The sequence below is a fragment of the Meles meles genome, chromosome 10 (assembly GCF_922984935.1).
Source record: "Meles meles chromosome 10, mMelMel3.1 paternal haplotype, whole genome shotgun sequence".
NCBI classification, from domain to species: domain Eukaryota; kingdom Metazoa; phylum Chordata; class Mammalia; order Carnivora; family Mustelidae; genus Meles; species Meles meles.
Window position 1 is genome coordinate 6,344,435 of NC_060075.1, and position 21,829 is coordinate 6,366,263.

Genomic DNA, 21,829 nt, shown 5'->3' on the forward strand with positions numbered 1-21,829 from the left:
GGTACAGTTCACAGCAGGGCTTGTGATGTAACCAAGCCCAGGCCCAGGAGTGGGCCACCCGGCTGAGCGCTACCCATTCCTGGCACTGTGTCCCCTGGGCAAACCGGCTCGCCCCCACAGGTCTTTCTGCGATGTTACAACAAGGAGAGCCCCTGCTGCGTGAAAGGAATTCAACAGAATCTGAGAAAGTGGTGACCGACCAACCAGAGGCCAGATGAAATCTGGCAGCTCCTGGAGGAGACCGCACTTCCCCGAGTTCAGAGAAGCCGCTGGGCCCCTGGGAGGCGCGGGCAGATGTGGTTCCTCCTAGAGAATGCTACGGTCCCCGCTTTTCCCTTGCACCTCCGGGCCAGCCAAACCCTAATACCCCACCACCCAGCTCTCTGGTAATTCCCTCCCCTCCCGTGGGAGGACACCCGCCAAGGACACAGGCCCAGACTGGAGCCATGGGCCCTCCTGTCAGCACCAGGGCCCAGCACCTTGCTTTGGAAGGGGCCTCTGAGGGGGAGTGGGGGGTGGCGGTGGGCAGAGGTTGAGGAGGGATGTGGGAAGATACCAGACTGGTTTGGAGAGGGCAAGAGAACACTGCCGTCCACTCCCAGCATGAACCAGGCGTGAGGAGCTGCTCGGCTCGGGCCTAAAGGTCGCTGGGCCTGGTCCTGAGGATACCGCAGTGCGTGCTCAGACTCGGGGTTCCAAAAGGGAGGCTTACAAAGGACAAGGAGGCCACGTGAGACAGTCAATCCTTCATTTTTCTCTTCTGCAACACTGGCATTGATAAAGACCCAAGTCAGCGCCGGCCGCGGGGAGCGCCCCTGGGCTGCTAAGTCGGAGCAGCACACGCGGCTCTTTCCTGCTGCAGGGCCCTCCCCAAGTTACCAAGCCTCAGCTGCCGCCGCCCCTCTTACACTCCGAGGGGCCACCACACGCGTACAGACCCAAGGGCCCGCCCGCCATGACAGGACCCTGGGCTTTGGGGCACTCGGGGCAAAGAACCACCTGGGAACCCATTCACTCTCCAAAAATACAGTGAATGGCCATTAAGTGCCGGGCCCTGTCCTTGGCACTGGGACCACGCCAGGCCCTCCTCAGCCACCACCGCTGGCTTCCATCCTTCCCAACGGTCTGTTAAAACTCCCCCTGGAGCCTGGCCTCTGGCGGTGGGCAGCCTGCATGAGACAGTCTGGGGAGCCTCTCCGCAGCCCTCGCAGCCCCCTCACCCTCACCGGGGTCTGGGGACTGGGTTCCGCGTCTGAGGGACCGAGGGCCACATCCAGGCTCCGGAGTGAGATCCGTATCGTCCTACCTCCTTCCTCAGCCCCGCCTGGGGCTGTCCCCTTGGGGATGCTTCTGGAATTCTGTCCTCTAGCCTTCAGCGCCTGGAGGAAATCACCCTTTCACCGGGTTCTACCCCTGAGGGTTGTAAAAACCGCCATTCGTGGCCCCCGCGGCCCCTCAAACGTGCCCTCCCGCCCCCACGGCGCACTAATGCGCCGGGTCCTTGGCGTCCGGGGTGGGCTCCAGGGCGCCCCGGTGCACGCGCTGGTGCTTGAGCAGGTGCTGCTTCTGGCTGAAGCCACGGCCACACGCGGGGCACAGGTAGGGCCGCTCGCCCGTGTGGTTGCGCCGGTGGCGCGTGAGGTTGGGCTTCTGGCTGAAGCGGCGGCCGCACTCCGGGCACGGGTAGGGCCGCTCGCCGGTGTGGATGCGCTGGTGGATGGTGAGCGCCGACCACCACGAGAAGCTCTTGCCGCACTCGTTGCAGATGAACTGGCGAGGCTCGCCGGGCGCGCTCAGGCCCGCCCGCGCCCGGCCCCACGGCACGCCGCCCGGGCCCCGGGCCGGCTGGGGGTCGCGCGGTGGCTGCGGCGGCGCCGACAGGCCCGAGGGTGCCTCGGCCTGCCGCTCGGAGCGCGGCGCCTCATCTCGCAAGGCGGGCCCGGGGCGCGGCTGCTCGGCGGCGGGGGGCGGCGGGGGCGGCGTGTGCGCGCTGGTGGGCCCGCAGCGCCGCGCGGCTCGGGCAGCTCTGGCCGCAGCTGGGGCAGCGCGCAGCCTGGGCGCCGGGCAGGTGCGTGCGCTGGTGCTTGAGCAGGTGCTGCTTCTGGCGAAAGCTGCGGCCGCAGTGCGGGCAGGGGTGCGGCCGCTCGCCCGTGTGGTTGCGCAGGTGGCGCGTGAGGTTGGGCTTCTGGCTGAAGCGGCGGCCGCACTCCGGACACGGGTAGGGCCGCTCGCCCGTGTGGATGCGCTGGTGGATGTTCAGGGACGACCACCACGTGAAGCTCTTGCCGCACTCGTTGCAGATGAACTGGCGCTGCTCGCCCGGCCCCGCGGCGGCGGCGATCGCGGCCCGGGCCCCGGCCTGGCGCCACCAGCCCTGGCAGAGCCCCAGCCAGGCCCACTCGGGGCGGCCCCGCGGCGGCCCGGGCCGCAGGCGACAGCCCCGGCGGGCGGCGGCGTCCCGCAGCAACTCCTGCAGCCCCGCGCGGGCGCCCTGGCGGTCCCGGGCGTGCGCGCGCTGGTGGATGCGGAGGCCCACCTGGTGGCGGAAGCAGCGCGCGCACTCGGGGCACGCGTGGGTGCGGGGCCGCGAGTGGGTCTTCTGGTGCTTGAGCAGGTGCTGCTTCTGGCTAAAGCGCCTCGCGCACTCGGGGCAGCAGAAGGGCCGCTCGCCCGTGTGGTGCCGCTGGTGGCGTGCCAGGTTGGGCTTCTGGCTGAAGCTCTTGCCACACTTGCCGCACGGGTACGGCTTCTCCCCGGTGTGGGTGCGCTGGTGGATCTTCAGCGACGACCACCAGCTGAACCTCTTCCCGCAGTCCAGGCACACGAAGTGACCCTCGCCGTTAGAAAGAGCCCGGCCTGCCAGCCCCCCGGCCTGCTCAGCGGGAGAGGCCCACCGTGGACCCCCAGTCTCCTCCTGTCCCCCCAAGGCCCGAGGCTTCCCCATGGTCTGGCATGGCGGGAGGCCCTGATGCTGCTGCCGGAAGATGTTTTCTTTATCCTTCTCGGAAAGCACAGCCTGCGGCCCCAGCGTCTGCAGCAACCACTCCGGCTTCTCCTGCTTGATCTTCATCACCAGCCCATCTCCTGCCAGAGGCAAAGGGAGAAAGGACGGGGAGAGTCATTCACTGCCCCCTGGGCTGGAGGGAAACAAATGCCAGGAATGAATGAATGAATGAGAAAATGCGGTGGGAGGAAAGGATGTGGAAGAGAGTGCAGGAGGACGCGAGGGGGCAGAAAGAGGAGAGTAGGGACGGTAGAAAGGACAGAGAAAGGCTGTTTGGGATGTGTTGAAGGAACAGTACCAGAATTTAAGAGAAGCTGCTGCTCCAAGGCCACACCCCCTGCCCCGCCTTCTCCACCGGGAGGCCCCGAGATGCAGGGAAGGTCTTCCCACCCAGGAACAAGCAGAAAATGGCCAAGCTTCAAAGCGTCTCATTCCTTTTTTTTTTTTTTTTTTAAGATTTTATTTATTCATTTGACAGACAGAGATCACAAGGAGGCAGAGAGGCAGGCCGCGAGAGGGGAGGAAGAAGGCTCCCTGCTGAGAAGGCAAAGGCTTTAAACCCACTGAGCCACCCAGGCGCCCCAAAGGCTTCTCATTCTTTTTCTAAAGGAATCCATGCGCCGGAAGCTTGGTGAGCGAGTGCATGGCCAGTGTCCCCATGGTGGGGTGACCAGGCTCCATTTCGCCGCCACGGTCACTGTGGCAGCAGCCACCGGGCCAGGCGCCTCACCCTCCTCCACCTTGGCTGTTGGGCAACTCCACCTTTCTTCAACAAAACCACGAACAATAAAGTAGGTCGGAAAGGTCGGAGCACCCAGAAGAGGTGCTGTCCTGCCCTAAGCCCCGCCCACTTCAGTCTCAGGAGTGCCCCACCCCCACTACCGGACACTACCTCTCAAAGCGAGCTGGGTTCTACTGGGGGATGCTTTGTCCCCCTTTCTCACCGCCCCACACCGTGGCGGGAGAGGCCTGCTACAGGCACGACAGACAGACTGTGGGATCTGTAGGAAGGTTAAAAGCTGGCGAAACTAAAGGAGGAGTTAGAAGTCAAGATGACTGCAGCCCTAGAGGCCGCGCTGTGGTTGGAAAGGCGGCCTCGGGGGGGACTGGCAGTGGTTTTGTTTTTGTTTGGTTTTTTAAGCAAGAGAGAGCCCAGCAGTGGAGGGCAGAGGCAGAGGGAGAGGGAGAGAATCTTAAACAGGCTCGATCTCACCACTCTGAGATCAGGACCTGAGCCACAATCAAGAATCAGAAGCTTAACCCACAGAGCTACCCAGGTGCCCCATTGTTCCCCCTCTCGATCTGGGTGTTGGTTTCACGCCCATGTTCTCTTTATATGAATGTATACTGTGATCTGTGCACTTTTCTGTTATACTTCAACAAAAAGTTTACATTTGGTAAAAAGTATGTGAAATGAAACAGTTGGGAACAAAAAAGAGAAACTCTAAATAAATTCTGGTATTTAAAAGACAACAAAATAAACCCAAGGGAGGTAGGAAGAAGAAATTAACAGATAAATGCAGAGACTACAGGGTAAAGGAAACATGGAGATATAAAAAGGATTCTGAAAATCGTAAAATACTAATGCATAAATGTAGCATGAATTTGAAAAATCTATATAAAATGGATGGGTCAGTGAGACCATATAAATTAACAAAACTAAGTCAAGAAGAGGGGGTAAAAAAAGAAAGAAAAGTCCTAAAAGAGACAGAAAAGAAAGCTAACCTTCTACTTCGAAAATGGGAAGAAGCCCCTTAAGTATAAGAACAGTTTTTACAGGGGTGGCTCAGTGGGTTAAAGCCTCTGCCTTCGGCTCAGGTCATGACCCCAGGGTCCTGGGATCGAGCCCTCCATCAGGTTCTCTGCTCCGCCGGGAGACTGCTTCCTCCTCTCTCTCTCTGCCTGCCTCTCTTCCTACTTGTGATCTCTGTCTGTCAAATAAATAAATAAAATCTCAAAAAAAAAAAAAAAAAAAAAGAACAGTTTTTACTAAAACTCCAAGGGAAGCATTATCCCAAGCTTACAGTGACTGTGAGGGAGGAGGGGAGCCCACGAGCTAGCATGATCCAGGGTCAACAAGACAAGGGCAGAGCAGGCAGGAAATGATAGGTTTAGCATTTGAAAGCAGACACCAAAAACAAACAAGCCAAAACATTGGCAAAGCAAGTTCAGCAGCATTAAAAGAACAACATACGACCTTGCTGGGCTCTTAGCCAGGAAAGCAAAGATGGCTCAATATGTTCATGACATTGACTTTCTAAACAGGAAAAACCTGACACAATCTCAATCCATGTAAAAATGTCATATGATCAAGTCCAACATCATTTCTGGGGGAAGAGAAGGAAGAAGGGATGGAGGGAGAAAGAAGAAGTTCTCAGCAAACCAGGCCTATGAGGAAACTCTCAGGCTGACACAGAACCTATACTAGAAACCGCAGCAGATATTATAGCCCAAGGCAAGGGATTAGAAGCCCATTTAGGTTAGGAATGAGGTGACGGCTCATGGTCATTGCCACTCTTCAACGCTGTCCTTGAGGAACTAGCTAAAGCAAGGGGCGGGGGTGGGAAGAAAACTATATATATAAATATTGAGAGGGAAAAATAAAGTATCATTTGCAGATAATTATTAACATAGAATGCATAGGAGAATCTACTGACAAAATATTAGAAATAAAATAGTTTTACGGGGTGCCTGGGTGGCTCAGTGGGTTAAGTGGTGGTCTCTTGATTTCAGCTCAGGTCACGACCTCAGGGTTCTGTGATCGAGCCCTGCATCGGGCTCCACGCTCAGCAGGGAGTCTGCTTCAGGATTCTCTCTCTCCCACTGCCCTCCCCGCCCCCTCAAAATAAATAAATGGGTCTTTAAAAAAAAAAAAAAGTTTCAGCAAGCTTGCCAGATTAAAAACATAAAAACACATAACTTTTTTTAAAAAAATGGCAATAAAGCTATAAAAATCAGTGGGAATAGACCTAACATACACACATAACTTACAGCAAGGAAACTATTGAACTTTACGGAAAGGATAAAGAAAATGTAACTAAAAGGGTAGCTACATCACCGTCCTAGAGAAGGAAGGAAGCTCTTCACTCCAAAACAATGTTTAAATTCAGTGTAATCCTAATTAAGTGAATTACAAAATTTCTGATGTGCATACACCGTCCAGAAAATTCTAAAAATGAGAAAGGAAGAATTTGGCTGAAAAAGGAAACGTACTTTTTCCGTTCGATAAGAAATCACTCCCCTGGGTAATCTCACCAAGGAGTTGAAAACTTCTGTCGACACAGAAACCTGCAAACAGGTGTCCCTAGCACCCGGAAAGAACCGAGGAGAACAAGTGTGTACATGCGTGTGCTGGGGCATGAGCTATTTCTGACTTCTTGGAGAAACAATTTGCCGGTGCCTATTAAAACTACAAATGTCTCGAAACTGCCACTTCCTCCACCCAACAGTTTCCCTCCGGGTGTTCATCCTAATAAAATCCTCACATAGGACCGCGCAGAGGACTGTCCACAAGTTTTTACTGCGGTGCTAGTTGTAATCAGCAAAAGCAGGAGGCCAGTCTGATTAGTAACATCAGTAACAGTTCCACAAAATGATCCCTCCCTTCGTAAGATGGAACAGTAGACGGCAACGAAGAGAAACGCCAAAGAGCCATATACATACGTGGATGTGAAGAGTCCCAAAATGTGTTAAAACAAACCAAAACAAAAAAAACTGGAAAACAACGATCAGTCATCTGACCCAATTTATGAAAAATAACACGCAGGCTCTCCACGCACAGACATATGCACATGCCAGACGACCCACACCGAAGCCTGGCGGCGGGCGCCCTGCAGACGATGCAGACAATAACGCGCTAGATGGGAGAAGCCAAGGGGACCCCCACTTTATCTGCACTGTTGAATTTGTATGAGGATATTCAAACATTAGAAGTTTAAAATCTTAATATCTGCATTGTTCAAATTTTTTGAGAATATTCAAATATAAGAATTTTTAAATGTTTTAAGAAATAAAAAGAAAAACCTCACTTAGAACCTGGAGGGTTCTGGAGCCAAAGAGCCCAGCACCCCCTCCACAGCCTCACTGGCCACCATGAGGCCACGGAAGAAGATGGGGTGGCCACGGGGATGGGGTGGTAGGGTGGGGGCCCAGAAAGTACCTGTGAGAGGCCAGTTTTCCTCCCGGCGAAACGACCCCCAGGAGGCCTCCCCAGGTGCTTGGTTGTGAGAAATCATTTTAGCAGGAGTCATCACCTGAAGATCAAAGTGGTGATTCAAACTGCACACTGGCAGGAACTGAATACCCAACTGTAATGAGTGTACTTGACTATCAGCGGGTTTCTTTAGATGCCCTGAAATGTTGGCCAGACCAAGTACTTAACGGGCTAGGTGTCCACACTAGCAGTCGGGTCGTGAACCCAAAATATACTCAGGTGAGCGGGGCATCGCTGTCCCCAAGTGACAGGCTCCCAATTATGCCCCAGAGCCCCACAAAAGTCACTGCCTTGCTCTGATTAAACCTGACCTTGATGTTCATCATGGTGGCTGATGGCCGGCAGGCGAGAATTCTACCACTGAACTACCCCATGCATGGCTGATGGCTGGGAAGTCTCACCGTCTCTAGCCAAAAAGATGGGCCTGGCTGAAAGCCCAGAGAACATTCCTGTCCACTGCCATCAGGCCCAGAGCAAACACAAGTGACTGGGTTGTGTGTGTGTAGGTCCCTCTGACACGCGTGCACGGGGACTTCGGTCCTTAGGGATACCTTCCCTCGGGGCTCAGCTATTAACACAAGGAAAACAGACCTTGGCCTGCCTGCCGAAGGAGTCCTAAAACAAAGGTTCGGCTCCTCTGTCATCATAAAAGGGATAATTTTTTTTTAAATTCTAAATGGTGGGGCGCCTGGGTGGTTCAGTGGGTTGAGCCTCTGCCTTCGGCTCAGGTCATGGTCTCAGGGTCCTGGGATCAAGCCCTACATCGGGCTCTCTGCTCCGCGGGGAGCCTGCTTCCCTCTCTCTCTCTCTGCCTCTCTGCCTACTTGTGATCTCTCACTGTCAAATAAATAAATAAATTTTTTTAAAAAATTCTAAATGGTTCAGATAAAACACAAAGGTGCTCAATGGGGACAGTTTCTGGGGCGATGGAAATGTCCTAGAGGTCGTGGTGGTGCCAACCGTGGGAAGGTACTTATACCACTGGCTCCTGCACTAAAACCTGGTTAAAATGGTCAATTTCACATTGTGCATATTTCACCACAGTAAGAAAAAACACATAAACAGAAATTAAAAGGTGCTTCAAGAGGTAAGCTCATAATTATCTGAAAAATTTGGCCATCCAGAAAGAGTCTCCCCCCACCCCGCCCCCCCCGCCCGTAAGGCTGGCCGGCAGGTGCTGGGAGCAGTGGAAGGCCTGGACCTGGCAAGAATGGGGCCGCGACCCCAGGGGCGCCCAGCATCCCACTGCCTCCGTCGTCCAGGGTCAAAGCCAGTGTTCTTCGACCTCTTCCCTAAGACCCCAGGGTAACTTAGAAGCTGCCGGAGGTGGGGAAGAGGGCCCTGGCTGACCCCATCTCTTATGCCTGAATCAGGAGTCTACTTGTGTTTCCCTGGGAAAAAGTTCCTTCTGCTAAAACGTCTGGAACCACCTGTCCTCGGTTTTACTTTAATTATGGTAACATCAGCCTCTCTCGCTCTCTCACACACACCTCACGGGGGTTCCCAGGCTTCAAACTGACATGGCAGTGGTGGGGAGCTGGCCTGGGAAGTGGGGTGACTAAGCTCCCTAAAGTCTGTGTCAGGACCCGGTCCCCAGGATGCGCGGTGTCCATGTCTTGCCCCGCCCCCGCCGAGCTGGATGACTCATTCCTTTGTTCCCCTATTGCCCGATGCTTGTCCCCATCTTGGGTTCGTTGCGGTGATTATCCTGGGAAGGCTGGGGCTCTGGGGTCCATGGGGCAAGGCCCCTGGAGGGGAGGGGAGTAAAGAAACCAGAGTCACTGAGCCAAGGGGCGGCATTCCCAGGGACGGGCCCTGCCCCCTCTCCCAGGCCCAGAGCCTTTGGGCGGCAGGGTGCTGCGGGGGCCAGCGATGCTGGGCGCTGGGAGCCTTGTGCCCAGAGCATGGGCCTGTCCGCTCACAGCAGCATCTGCCTGGCGGTTTCCTCCCCACGGTCCATGAATTCAGAGTGACCCCAGGAAGCTTCCATGGACCAAACCGAAGGCACTTTCCTGATCAAAACCCAACAGGGACCGTCTTACCCGGAGGTCTGGGTTTCAGTGTTAGGTCAGCGTGACCACCCACAGTTAGCAAACGCCTCCCTCGCCCTCCCGGCCTGGCTTTCTGCACGGGTGCACACACATACCCTCTGCCTAGCAAGGCCCCATGGCCTTTGGTCATTTTCTTAGCTCCTGAAGTCTGTCTTCTTTGCTTTCTTCAACGTGACCTTCTACCTCCTAGTCCCGCTCTGCAATTCAGCAGCGCACAGGCTCCTAGTGAGGGCAGCACCTCACGCTCAGGGGGAGGACAGGGGGCAGGGCGGGGAAGACGGGCCTGGCGGAGGGCCTGGCAGAGGAGGCCGCAGCCGGATCCCACCTGTCCCTGCACTCCCTTACCTGTGCTCTCACCAGCCAGGCCACACTCCATCGGCGGAGGCCTCCCGGGCACCAGCGCTTGCCTTGCTATCTGTGGGGGAGAAGGGGGCAGAGGAAGGAGAGCTGGCCAGTGGGACAAGGACCAAATGCCCCCCCACCCCCGACCCCGCCATCTCCCAGAACGTTTTCCCTCTTTATCAAGAGCTTCTCTGTCCCCGACCTTGGCCGGAAGTTCGAGGCTTTTGTAAACTGGCACACATACCTGCTAGGCAGGTCAAACAGGCATTATTCCCATTTTAGGAGGAGGAAACTGAGGCCGGGGAGGGCCCCTGACATGCCTCGAGTCACAGAGGCAGCTGAATGGTGGCGCCCAGGAGGCCCCAGCCCTTCCGACTCCCGGACCACAGCCTCACGCCCGCGGGCGTGACATCAGCGGGGGTGGGGGGTGACAGATGCACCCCAGGAAACCCAGCTAAGCCCGGAGACCCACCTGAGTGATGGTGGAGATGCCCGGAAAGGCAGGGCTGGCCCTCCAAAATCACCGGCCCCTCTTCTTCAAGGTCCCCTCCGGTCCCTACTGCACACAGGATCACATACAGGCCCTCTGGGGGACCCCAGGAAAGAGTTCATCCCTCCAGGGCTCACCTTTTTTCCTTGTTTTAATGTTCAAGGTTTTGGACACGTCCTAACTGGCTCATTGTCCGGAACAGGTCAGCTGGGGGGGGGGGGGGGGCGGCGGCTCTTCCCCAGATCACTGCGTGGCCCTCGCCTTTCAGTCTCCGCCTCAATGCCACCTCCTCCGAGTGGCCCTCCCTGTCACAACCCTAACCCCACTTCGTATTCCGCCGCAATGCTTTTCGCCACCTGACACAGTATGGACGTGTCTGCGTCCGTGTCCCACCCCCCCCCCCACATCATCTCACTGCTGAATGCCCCGGGCCTGGGAGACAGCCCCCGCCCCGAGGGCGCTTCCGGTGGTGGTGTGTGGCCTGACCGCTGGGCCCGCTGACCTGAACTGGCGTGGGGGGCAGGGGCATCATTTTCTGCACTGGGTGCCGTGGGCTGCCTCTCCTGAGGTTGTTTCGCACACCTGTACCCCCTCGTGCCCACACTCGCCAAGGCCCAAGTGAGGATCCGGCCATGTGTTCCCCATAGCCCAGGTGCTCAGCTCCCCCCGCTGCTACCAAGGGGCTCCTCCAGGCCCCTCAGGGCTCTCTCTTCCTGGCCACCTCGCAGAAAGTCTGCTCTTGCTCTCCACCTCAGGCCCTCAGGAAACCCCATCCCAAGGGCATCCCCTCTCCCCTTTCCCAGGTCCCCTTCCAACAGCCACTGTGGGGGGGGGGGGCCGGTGCAGGGACCCACGCCAGGAATCTAGGCCCTACCAAGATCAGGGCATCAGGGCAAATATGAATTTTAAAAAGAGAGAAATCGTTTTCCCTGGGGAAAAAGGGAAAGAAACTCCGACCCTTTCTTTTAGAGCATTTACTTGAGAAAAGTTGTCACCGTGAATTTCTCTCTGTCCCTTTGAGAGAGGCATGGAAAGCTTTTCAAAAGCTACACAAGCCTCTTGCCAGCTTTACAACCCAGGCCTCTGCCCAAGGCCCTGGGAGGCGCCTCCTTGAAATGTAAACACCAAGGGGGAGGGGGGTGCTGACTTCCACCGGGCGCCCGGCTCCAGGCTGCAGAGCCGTCTCCCCGCATAAGGATAGAGACCGCACTGCTCCTTGGGAGAAGGGCAATTAGCAAACACACGCGGCCACCCCATGGCCAGGTGAGTTGAGGATGCACTCCGGGTGACAAATGGTGCCATCGGGGGAGTCCTCTTGCTTGAGGGCAAGTTCCTTTCTCTCTGGTGGCAGGCTATGTCTGGGCTGCTGGGCTGTGTCACTGGGGGGTGGGCGGCAGCGACACAGGACGGCCTCCTGCTTTCCTAAGCTCTTGTGCGCATTTCTATCTGCTTTCATACTTACTTGATTTAAAAAAAAAAAAACAAAAAACAACAAAAAAAAAACTTGTCTTTCTCTCCTTTTATGGGGAGGTTTCCAGAGTTGGGAGCAGATTTTATTTTCAATTCTATTTCCCCACCAGGGGTCTGCTCTGCGCCCCTACTGCGGTTTCTTACAGACGCTAAAAGCCGCTTGTGGTGCAGAGAAAAAGCAGGCAGGGAGAAGAGGGGAGGGAAAGGCCCAGCAGGAGGGCCTTGATGCCACCTCTTCCTGCCAGGTTACTGTGTGTCCCACACCTCGGGGAGGCCTCTCTCCCACTGGAGATTCGATGTCCTCCTAAAGACGCTCAAAGGACTGGCCAAGGGGGAGGCCACCTTAATTCAGGAAAACTCAAAGGGTCCAGAGGCCAGGGCCACAGTTCAGGGTGAGGACAGAGGGTAGGGCCTTGACCTTATTCACAAAACACCAACACGACACAAGGGGCCTCTGGAGCCCAATCAAATGGGTCCTACTTGATCCATTCTGTCTTCCGGGGGGTATTACGACCTATAAGCCAGCTCTGGTGGCAGGAAGGCTTCAGTTCCTGCTGAGTAATTCACAGTGAGCTACAGAGCAGCTCCCTGTGTCCCTGGGCATTCTGTCCCCACCACACCAGGGCTCAGGGTGGTCCCAGTCAGCACAAGAATGGGAACAGAGGGGAGGGGACCCCCGTGGGCCCAAGGAGAAGAAGTAAGAAATGAGAGGGCCGGGGATAGGAGAGGCACAGAAGACAGGAATGGGGGGCAGGCCCCCATGTCTTGAGGGCACCTCCCGCCGTGTGCTCAGGTGGGATGCCTCTAGAAGACGGGCCGGCAGGTGTCCTACAGCCAAAAATCCCGAGAAAGCGGAACAGAGGGGAGTGTCTGCGTGTGGCCACGTGTCTGCAGGTCAGCCAGGCCACCCTTCCCTCTTCTGCCTCTGCCCTTTACGCTGCCCTGCAGGCCCCTTCCGGCTGCCACTCACCGCGCCCCTGACCCATGGCTCCCCCGACCTGGCCTGGCATGCAGGCTGCCCAGCAAAATGCCCCTGCCCACACAGAAGGCAACAGGGCCAAGCCGGCTCCCCCGCGGTGCCCACACTGAGTCTCCGAAGGCTGCCTGGCCTGACACCCCCGCCTCCAGCGACCTGTCCCCTCCTGGCCCAGCAAGTTCTACGGAGGGTGGGACACACACAGGGGCTAGGTCTTGGGACAAGGCCCTGGTCACTTCCCCCTTCCGGGCATCTGGCTCTGGGCCTGGGCCTGCCCGCACCGGTGAGGCTGCAGTTGGGGCGGGAGCCCCCTCTGAGAGAGGCGGGGGGGGGGGGGGGCGGTGGGGGCAGCTGCTGACAAAGGGAGGACTGCAGCAGGTGGTGAGGTCTGGGGGCAGGGGAAGGTAACAAAGCGGCTTTGCTAGAATCCTGGGGGCAGGGAGGGGAGTGGACAGCAGCCGGGGCGCAGACAGGAGGGGCAGCACAGGGACGCGTTCATGTCTCCCCACACCCTCCCAGCCACAGGCCCCTGGAACTCTTCCACCGGCCAAGCAGGGCCTTCACAGAGCAGGCCGCGGGCGGGACAGTGGAAGTGGATGACACCTCATGTGTCCTGTCACTGGTGGAGCGGGGACGGGCCCCACCACGCCCCCACCAGGCGCTGAGGCTGGGAGGGGGAGCTTCCCCCCAAACCACGGCCCACAGGCCCAGCTCCCAGGCCCTCCTCAGCCACGAGCTCCCACCGCGCCCACACCCAGGCCCTCAACAGGCACCGCTGCTCCCCTACACCAGCAGCCCCCGAGCCCCCACAGGAGACCGCAGGCAGGGGTCCTCTTCCCCAAGCGCTCCTTCCACGTCAAGCTGACCGCCTTTGCCACACCAGCGAGGCCGCCGTGCGTCCTGAATGGTCCACCTTTCCATCAGCCACATCTTTCCCACCCCGCAGCTGCTCTGACCCCGTCTTGTCCAAGCGCATGGCCCAGCCCCCAGCACCGCCCCCCCCCCCCCCCCCCCCCCCCGCCGCCATGCTCTAATCGCTCTAATCTGCCTGGCCCACTCCCCGCTTTCTTTCCTTGGGAGTTCTGGTTCCCTGCAGTCAGGCCCTGCTTCTCACCTCCTTGCCTGACCCACCGCGCGGGCTCACGCAGGTCAGACGCCCAGGGACCCAGACTCGAGAGTGTGGCTCAGGACAGCCTTTGTAAGTGGGTGGCCCCACTCAGGCTTGACCCCAGTGGGGGGTGCTCTCAGAGTGCTCCCTAGGGACCCAGGTTCTGCTGCTCCTAACCTCACTTACTGAGGGGCATGGGGGGCAGCCCTGAGATCTTGATACTGATCTGGCCATGGAAAGAAGGGCGCTCAGCCAAGACCCCCGTATGGAAAGGGAGAGAACCCCTAGCCGCTGAGCACGGCTGCGCACCAAACACTTAGCAGGCATTGTCCATTTCCTCCTTCACAACTGACTATGGCTGAGGAACCACAGCTCTGAAAAGTTAAACCATTCGTCCAAGGTCACACAGCTGGTAAGAAAGAGAGCCAGAACCCAACTGGGGTCAACCTGGCCCCACCAGAGCTCCTTCTCGGGGACCATGTCGCCTCCTAGAAGAAAGTACGGGACTTACCAAACCTTAAACAACCCATCCCTTGTTTTCTGGAGGCTGGCTTCTAGACCCACACGTGATTATTCAAATTTACATAAGTCAACTTTTAAATTCAGATTCTCCATCACTCCTGGCAACATTTCAACCGCTCAACGGCTCACGGAGCATGAGCTACCCCAAGGACAGCCAGGACGTTCCTAGGTTCCTGAAGCCCCACGGACGGTGCTGAGCTAGACCGCGGGCTCCGGGCAGACAGGGGCCTTGCTCCGTTCACAACCACACCCGGCTTTCTTGCCCTTCACAAATGCTGCATTTTTTTTTTTTACAAACTGAAGGTTTGTGGCCGGTCTGCACGGAGCAAGTCTAGTGGCGCGATTTTTCCCGACAGCCTTTGCTCACTTCCTGTCACTGTGTCACATTTTGGTAATTCTCACACTATTCCAAACTCTTTTGTTATTACTATATTTCCTAGGGGGATTTGTGATCAGCGATTATGACCTGCGGACAGGCCATACGATGGACAGCACGTTCGGACAATGAAGTATTTTTTAACAAAAGCATGTTACGTTGTCGGTGTAGACATACGGCTGTCGTACACGCAGCAGATACTGTATCGTGTAAATAAAACTCGCATGCATCGAGAAACCCAAAATCCACTCGATTCACTTTAGCGCAGTATTTGCTTTCCTGCAGGGGTCTGGAAACGAACCTGCGCTATCTCCAAGGTGTATCTGTAGAATGAATGAAAGAATGAACAAATGAGTGAGTGGAGGAGTGAAGAGAGGGCTCCTCTGGCCCCAGCCCTTGGTCACTGATGACAACCATCTAGGGACGGGGGCTGGTGTATTCCGCCGGGGAATCCAACTACAGTCACGATCAGTGGTGTTTCAGGTACAGTACGCAGGGATGGGCATCTGAGAAGAAACCGGTGCGAACGCTAAACGCACACACAGACGCATCCGGAAACAATCCTAGCTAACATCTAGCACAGGTAAGCAAGCAAGGTTCAGAGCGGCAAAAACACAGACGCTCCCACGTAAGGGAAGAGCTGCAAAACTGTACGTAAAGTACAGAGAAGCTGAGACCTTCAGAAACCTGCAGACCCACCTGCAGAGCCAGACACCAGCGCGTGCAGGCGCGAGCCACAGGAGCACGACCCGAGTGGTGCGCCCGTGAGCCCGGGAACACGCATCTGCGCGGGACTCCGCTGCGCTCCCCGCTGCCCCTGCTCCAAGAAAGGGAACTCGGAGCCAGAAGCGAGGCAGTGATGGGGGGACAGTCACCTGTTAGGTGCCCCAGCTGCTTTGGAATCTTCAGAGGCCCCCAGACCCTACACAGTCACCCCAAACTCTGCTCCCCGATGTGAGCGGGCCTGGCAGGAGGAAGAGGGTGTGTGTGGACTTTCCTGCTGGGACCATCTCAAGGCCACACACAGCTCCCTGTATAGGTCACTGGACCCTCAACAGCCCTGGGGGGTGGGGGTCTGGGCGACATGCGTGTGCCTCGCAGGGTAGGAGTGGAGGGGGCTGAGTGGACGGTGGTAAGGAAAGCAGGGCTGGACGCTGGGGGCCCTGAGCGCCAGGCAGGGGGGCTGGACTCGAAGCTCTGGATGCTTCTGCTGGCCTGAGGCTCAAAGCCTCAGCTTCACTGAGGGGAAGGAGGCAGTCTGTCCTCTGTCATGCCCCTGGACATACCACACTTCCAACCTTCCTCTCACGGAGGATACACATACCAGTGGCTTTAAAATGTCATCAGAAACACAGTGCAGCTGCCACCGGGGCCCAGGAGACCTGCTTCCCGTCTCACATGGCCCCTGGGCCCACAGACAAACAAGCAGGCCCAGAGGCCCTGGCTCAGACCAGGGAAGTGTTGCCGCCACCACCTGGAGGCCCACCTTGTCCCCCCCCCGCCAGGCATGAGCAGGCCCAAGGTCCTTCTGGGCCTCCCACCAGACTCCCCACCCCTCCAGGGCCTCCACCCCATCTTCCTCTCCCCTCACCCGCCCTGCTCCCCCAGAACGCCCCTGTCCTCTCCGGCTTCCCCCAGATGGCACTCAGCACTGGACCAGGGGTCCCGCGCACCTCCCGCTACGGCCCTTCTTCCGAGCCCTGCCCCTTCTGCCTCTTCTGCTCCAGCACCTTCAGACCTCGGTCTCCCAAACACTGCGGCCCTCAGTCCTAGGACAGGGGTCAGAGGAGCGAGGGGAAAGGACGGGCCATCATGCCATAGAAATTCTTAAATTATTGTTTGGAAAATACTAACACATATTCCTTCGGATAGACCTGTGCTCTCAAGCATGGGGGAAAACAGTGGGAAACATTCAAAAGTGCAAGACGAGTTACTTCTAGGTCACCCCCTCCCTGCCGCCCACATCATGAGAACTGTACCTCAGGGCTGCCCCGGTAAGAACATTCCAGTTCAATGACCTCAGGCTGCTTCCACCGGCATCACCTGGGAACCAGGTCCGCCGGCAGTGGGGGCAGCGGCCTTATCCTACCATGCCTGCCCCCCTCCCAGAGGTCCAGGACGTAACCCCAGGCCCATCTCCGAGGCACCTCTTTACAGCACTTCTGTCTCCGCACGTCCAACATTCACCCCTTTGCTAGGACTGCCCCACCTCCCCTCCCTACCCCTGTATCTGTCCCTCACCAGTGGCCTCCACGTGACCAGGCTCTGCTCCCCCATCTCCCTTTAGAGGAAAGAGCAGTACCCACATTCCTCAGCCCCAAGGTCCAAGACTCAGGAGCCCGCCAGGGCCTGGGGACCCCTATGACCCGATCTGAAGGCAAGACATGAAACGAACTGCTCACAACACTTTGAACAGCTGTCACCTTCTCATTCATAAACACTTTCCAACGCCTTAGAGCTTGGAAAGGGTAAGGAGTGTCCTGCCCCCAAAACCCCCCGCTTGCCAGATGAGGAAAGCAAAGCCCAGAGGTGATCTCCCTTGCCTCATGAAGAGTTAGACTGAGGTCTCCTTCTGCACACTCTGACCACACTCATCCCTCCCAGCCATCGCTGCACTAGGAAATCTTGGATTCCTCAGCTTAACCCTCATGGGGGGCAGGGGGCAGGTGCATGGGGTTGGCCCACCAGCACCAAGCTCAGAACTCTGTCCTGGGTACCCCCTGCCTCTCCAGGGGCGACAGTGGTCTTCGTCAGGCCTCTCAAATCCACCACCCCCTCTCACTACCCAGAGTACAACCGTCACAGCGCACACCTGGGTAAGGTTGTACCCATGCTGTTTTTAACACCTCCAGGATCTCCCACTGCCCACCCCCCCCAGTTCAGGCCTCACTTCTTCTTGCCCATAGACTGTACCAGTTTTTATAGCTTATCTTGCCCCTCCGTAATCCATTCATCACCCAGAACTCAAAGCAATTTCCCCCAAATTACAATGAGGACATGTTACTACTTTGCTCAAAATACTTCCCAGTGGGTCCCCAGCACTTTCAGGTTCAGCTAAAAATTTCTTGGCAAGACCATTTAGAACCCGCCTCTGCTCGCTTCTCCTGCCTCCCAGCTCCCCATCGTCCCAACACGTGACTCTCTGACCTTGCAACATCTCGGCTGGCCTGTGACGGGTCTTGGAATACTCTTGCCCAGCTTTTCTCTGCCCAGCCTAGATCAGGGACCGCTCTGAGCAGGAAGCCTTTTTTGGATATGCCAGGCTCAGTTAGGGGCCCTTCTCTGTTTGACCTGTGTACCCACTGATACCTGTGACCACTGATACCACGTACATGGGATAATAATAATTTATTGGGATAATAATAATTTATGTGTCTCCGCAACAAGACTGTAAACATCTTAACATGGAGTGTTTCTCTCTCCCCAAAACCCAGCCCAAGGTCCCCTGTGCTGTAAACCATGAACAAAAATTGTAGTAAAGAAACACAATACAGAAATTTAAGTCCAAAACGGATTAGAAGCACAGAATCATGGAAACTTAGAGTTGAAGGGAGACTAATACCCTCTAATCTCTTCATTTTACAGATGAATCCAGGGACCCCAAAAAGAGCAGCTAGCCGTGGAGCCTGGACGTGAGCGGATCTCAAGCTCCTGGGCTCTGACCACACCCAGCCTGACCCCGACACACTCCAGGCTCCACCCTGCCCGAAGGACTGCCGGAGGCAGAATCTCTGTTAGCCTCCACCTTTAGGAGGAGCCCCCAGCTCCTACCCCCACCCCCACTGAGGTCCTGACTCCTGTGCCCATTTTTCTGGAACGGAGTTCCCCGCAACACGCACAGGCACACGCACTTCCAATTTCGTGGCGCTTCCCCCTCATTGTTCGCCCTCGCAATCTTCATGCCACTCACTGAATCATTTATTAAGCAGCTACTCTGTGTCACCGTGCGGCGAGCCCTGGGGTTCCTGCCCTCCCGAAGCTCGGTCTCTCCGACACAGCTGACACAGCCCCGAACGCAGGGACAGCGCTTGGGCAGAACGCGCCCGAAGGGACCAGGGGTCAAGCCCTCCGCTCACCACCCCGTCCCTTCCGCTCTCACCGCCCCCCCTCCTGCTCTCTGCCCGGGCCTGCAGCCCCCTCTCCCACGCACGACCCGGGCCCCTTTCCCCAGGGGCTGTGTGGGGGTCGGGAAAGTTCGGGGCCTCAGCGCCAGGAGCTCAGGGGACCCCGAGACCCCAGAGGCCGCCGCCAGCCCGAGGGTGGGTGGAGGCAGCGCGGGAGGAGCGGGCCCGGCCTGGCACCACAGCATGGTCCGTCCCTCCGCACGCCCCTCCCGCCCGGATTCGGAGGGACTCGGAGGGAGGGGACGGGAATAAATACCTTGACTTTGTGGTTAAGGTTAACGGGAACTGCCACCCCCGGGCGACTTGGGCACTGGGCTCTCCGGCCCCGCCAGTCCCGGGACAGGCGGGGCGGGCGCCTCCTCCTGATTGGCTAGCGGGCTTAGCCATCCCCGGGGCCGTCCCGCGGTCTGATTGGCCGCGCCGCTCAGATGACCAGCTCCGCCCTATCGGAGAAGCCCGCGGGGCGGCCCCTTTGTTCTCCTGAGCCAATAGCCCTGGTGGGCGGGCTGACCCCGCCGCCCGCTGGGCCTCGCGGGGCCCCGCGCGGCGTTAACGCTTTGGCTGCTGGCGCGCGAGTGGAGTCCAGGGCTCCGAGGGGCGGAGGAGCGAGGGCGAGGCGGCGCGGTGGTGGCCGGACAGCGCCGCGGCACCCCGTTCTTCCCCTCCGCCGCGCTCTCCCTCCGGCTCTGGACGCGCTCTCCGATGGATCCTGTCGTTCCGCAACTCTCCGTCCGACTCAGGACGCGCCCGCACCGCTCTCGGTGCCGCGATCCGGGAGGACAGGACGCACGAAGCCCGCTCTGGCGCTCACACTCGAGTGTGCATGTGACATGGTGGCACTTGGTACACCAAGTGTTAGGGTGAGAAGCTGTTGTACTGATCTCGCGCGACCCGAGAGAAATCGTCGTCCGCACCCCCAGCGGCGCGGGGCACGTCGTGGGCGCCCGATAAACGATCCTGGGGTCTCTGTGAGAGAGACACACCGAGACCTCGTTACACCCACCCCCCTGGCTTTCTCGTCAGGAAGCAGCGGTCTGAAGAGGTCACGTTCCTGGGTGGAGTGTCCCAGCAGGGGACACTCCAGGGAGGGTCTTGACTGCTCCTGCTCCTGGACATCTCCGGAAAAGAGAATTTTCTCTTCTACCCGCACTCATTGGAAGCAAATGTTCCTTTATGCCAACAAGGTTCCTCACACCGCTCCTCCAGCCCGCTGGGTCAGCTCCCACTGGTAGGATTCTCTCTGGAGCTGCTGAGAAACTGCCTTCGGGACTGGGGGTTGATAAAGACAGAGCTGGCCTCTCCCTGGGACACAGGCTGTGAAGCTGGCGGGCCTCGTCCTAGCGAATCAGTAGCCGCCTCCGAGGCACTGCCGTGGCCCAGCTATTGTTTGGCTTCAGGACAATAGACCCTGCCCGACTGAGATCCTGTCGGGTTTGCCACTAACTTTCGTGCAGTTTTTCTGTCTCTGGACTTTGACTTACCTGTAAAAGAGTAATTTCCTAGTTACATACTTACCTTTCCTGACTTTTGCAGGACCCAAATTGGTTCTATCGTCTATAGAAATATGTATAAAGTATAAAACCCTACACAGAGGCCCGATGCCACTAGGCCATCAACTTTTTCAAGAATCCGGGCCATCGCTTTATTTTCTAGAATACCTACTGGAGGTTTACCAAAGGCTTGTGGGATTCCGGTATTCTAGTTCCAGATCTGTCACTGGTCGTGAGTGAGAAAACTCTCTTGCCTTGGGCACGTTTCCTCTACAGAGTGAAAGACTTCCTCCAGATTGGCATTTCATGACCAAGGGTATTTCAAGGACGGAAAGAATGAAGCACATCTGGGGTCCGATTTTCATTAAGAAAAAAGAGAAAAGACCGAACGGGTGGGGGAGGGGGGAGAATGAAAGACTTCTGCATTTAAAAAATATATGGCTGCATTATTAAATTTTGACAAGATAACTGACTTCTTTTGTCATTGTATTAGAAAAAGTGGGGGGCAACCTGGACACCTCAGAAGTGTGGCTCCTGTCAGCAGAACTGACCCCTCCAACCTGAGCAGTTTCTCCCTCAAGACTGCTGTCAGCGTGTGCCATGCTGAGCAAGGACTTGGGAACCACCAGGTCCTCTGAGGGAACCAGAAGGACCCATGGGCAAGTTCACTCTGTCCCAGCTTGCCCAGCCTCCTCAAGGCCGCTTCTGTGCCTTCCCCTGAACTTTGGACCTCTCCTCACCATCTCCGCCCAAAAGCAGGCGCAGCACAGCGTGAATGGACACACAATGCCCGCCTTCCCCACCCCCAAGCATTTCCTTCAAGGGTCATCCTTCAAAGTCAGAAACCCGGGTCACATTCCCTCGTCCTTATCCTTTCCCCAACCCCCAAGTACAAACCTTAGATGCCGGAGGACCTGGCTCCTGCTCCCCGCCTATCAGCCCCAGACCTTGACCTACCTTTCTGCCCCCCAAAAAAACCACTGCTTCCCTTCCCTTGAATCCCTGGGGTCTCTTAAAGAGACATACTGATGTGTGGCTTTCTTGAATCAATGCTTCTAGTCTCTGAAAGATAATTTACCATTAACTATAGAGGGTTTTAAGTGGCTCCATGAAGGCATGAAGTGGCTTCAACCAATAAACTTGGAAGCTATCTGCTTTCATCCTACACAAGCCACTCACCCCTATCTCCCTCCCTCCGCTCATTATTTGTGTACACATATATGTCCAGACTTGGGCCTCATGGAGGTAAGGACAAGGTCTCATCTTGGCAAACCCCTAGTTGCCATCACAACACCAGGCATGGTAGGCATTTAAGAATTATCTTCACCAAAGCAGCAGCATATTCCGTTCACCCAGCACGCACATGGTGGTGGTCAGGAGCCTCGGGACCAGGAGTCAAGAGACCCGGGTTTAAATTGCCTCTGGGATTGCCAGTTACATGACCTGGAGCAAATGTTTTTATCTGTAAAAGAGGAGTACCTCCCAACCGGGGATTATGTGAGATCACTTAAGTAAACTTCACGTGGTATGGCTCCCATAAACCGTGGTGGTTATTATACATGGTGTGCACAGGCTGGATCTATGCCGAAATCACTAAACTGGCAGGAAAAGGGCCTACGGATACGTGTCAAGAACAGGCACTCTGATGTGTATGAAACAGTCA

General features: G+C 56.9%; 1 protein-coding gene across 1 annotated transcript; it reads right to left on the reverse strand.

Moving 5' to 3' along the window:
* Nucleotides 1-716: 716 nt before the first annotated feature.
* Nucleotides 717-21,683, reverse strand: ZNF775 (zinc finger protein 775). Its single transcript, XM_046020657.1, has 5 exons — nucleotides 18,933-21,683; nucleotides 14,854-14,875; nucleotides 9,614-9,683; nucleotides 1,963-3,084; nucleotides 717-1,925 (listed from the first exon to the last, which is right to left on the reverse strand). Exons 1-5 carry the CDS (start codon nucleotides 19,061-19,063, stop codon nucleotides 1,486-1,488), a joined length of 1,785 nt encoding a protein of 594 aa, XP_045876613.1. The 5' UTR covers nucleotides 19,064-21,683; the 3' UTR covers nucleotides 717-1,485.
* Between the last annotated feature and the right edge of the window lie 146 nt (nucleotides 21,684-21,829).

What these genes read in the sequence shown, in the direction of transcription:
- ZNF775 (XM_046020657.1), bottom strand. Translation starts at nt 19,063, where the DNA reads ATGGCTAAGCCCGCTAGCCAATCAGGAGGAGGCGCCCGCCCCGCCTGT. An exon ending in CCTGGCTGGTGAGAGCACAG is followed by an intron (nt 3,085 to 9,613) that starts GTAAGGGAGTGC and finishes TGCCTCTGGCAG; the next exon opens with GAGATGGGCTGGTGATGAAG. An exon ending in CGCCGCCCCCGCCGCCCCCC is followed by an intron (nt 1,926 to 1,962) that starts GCCGCCGAGCAG and finishes CCGCCTTGCGAG; the next exon opens with ATGAGGCGCCGCGCTCCGAG.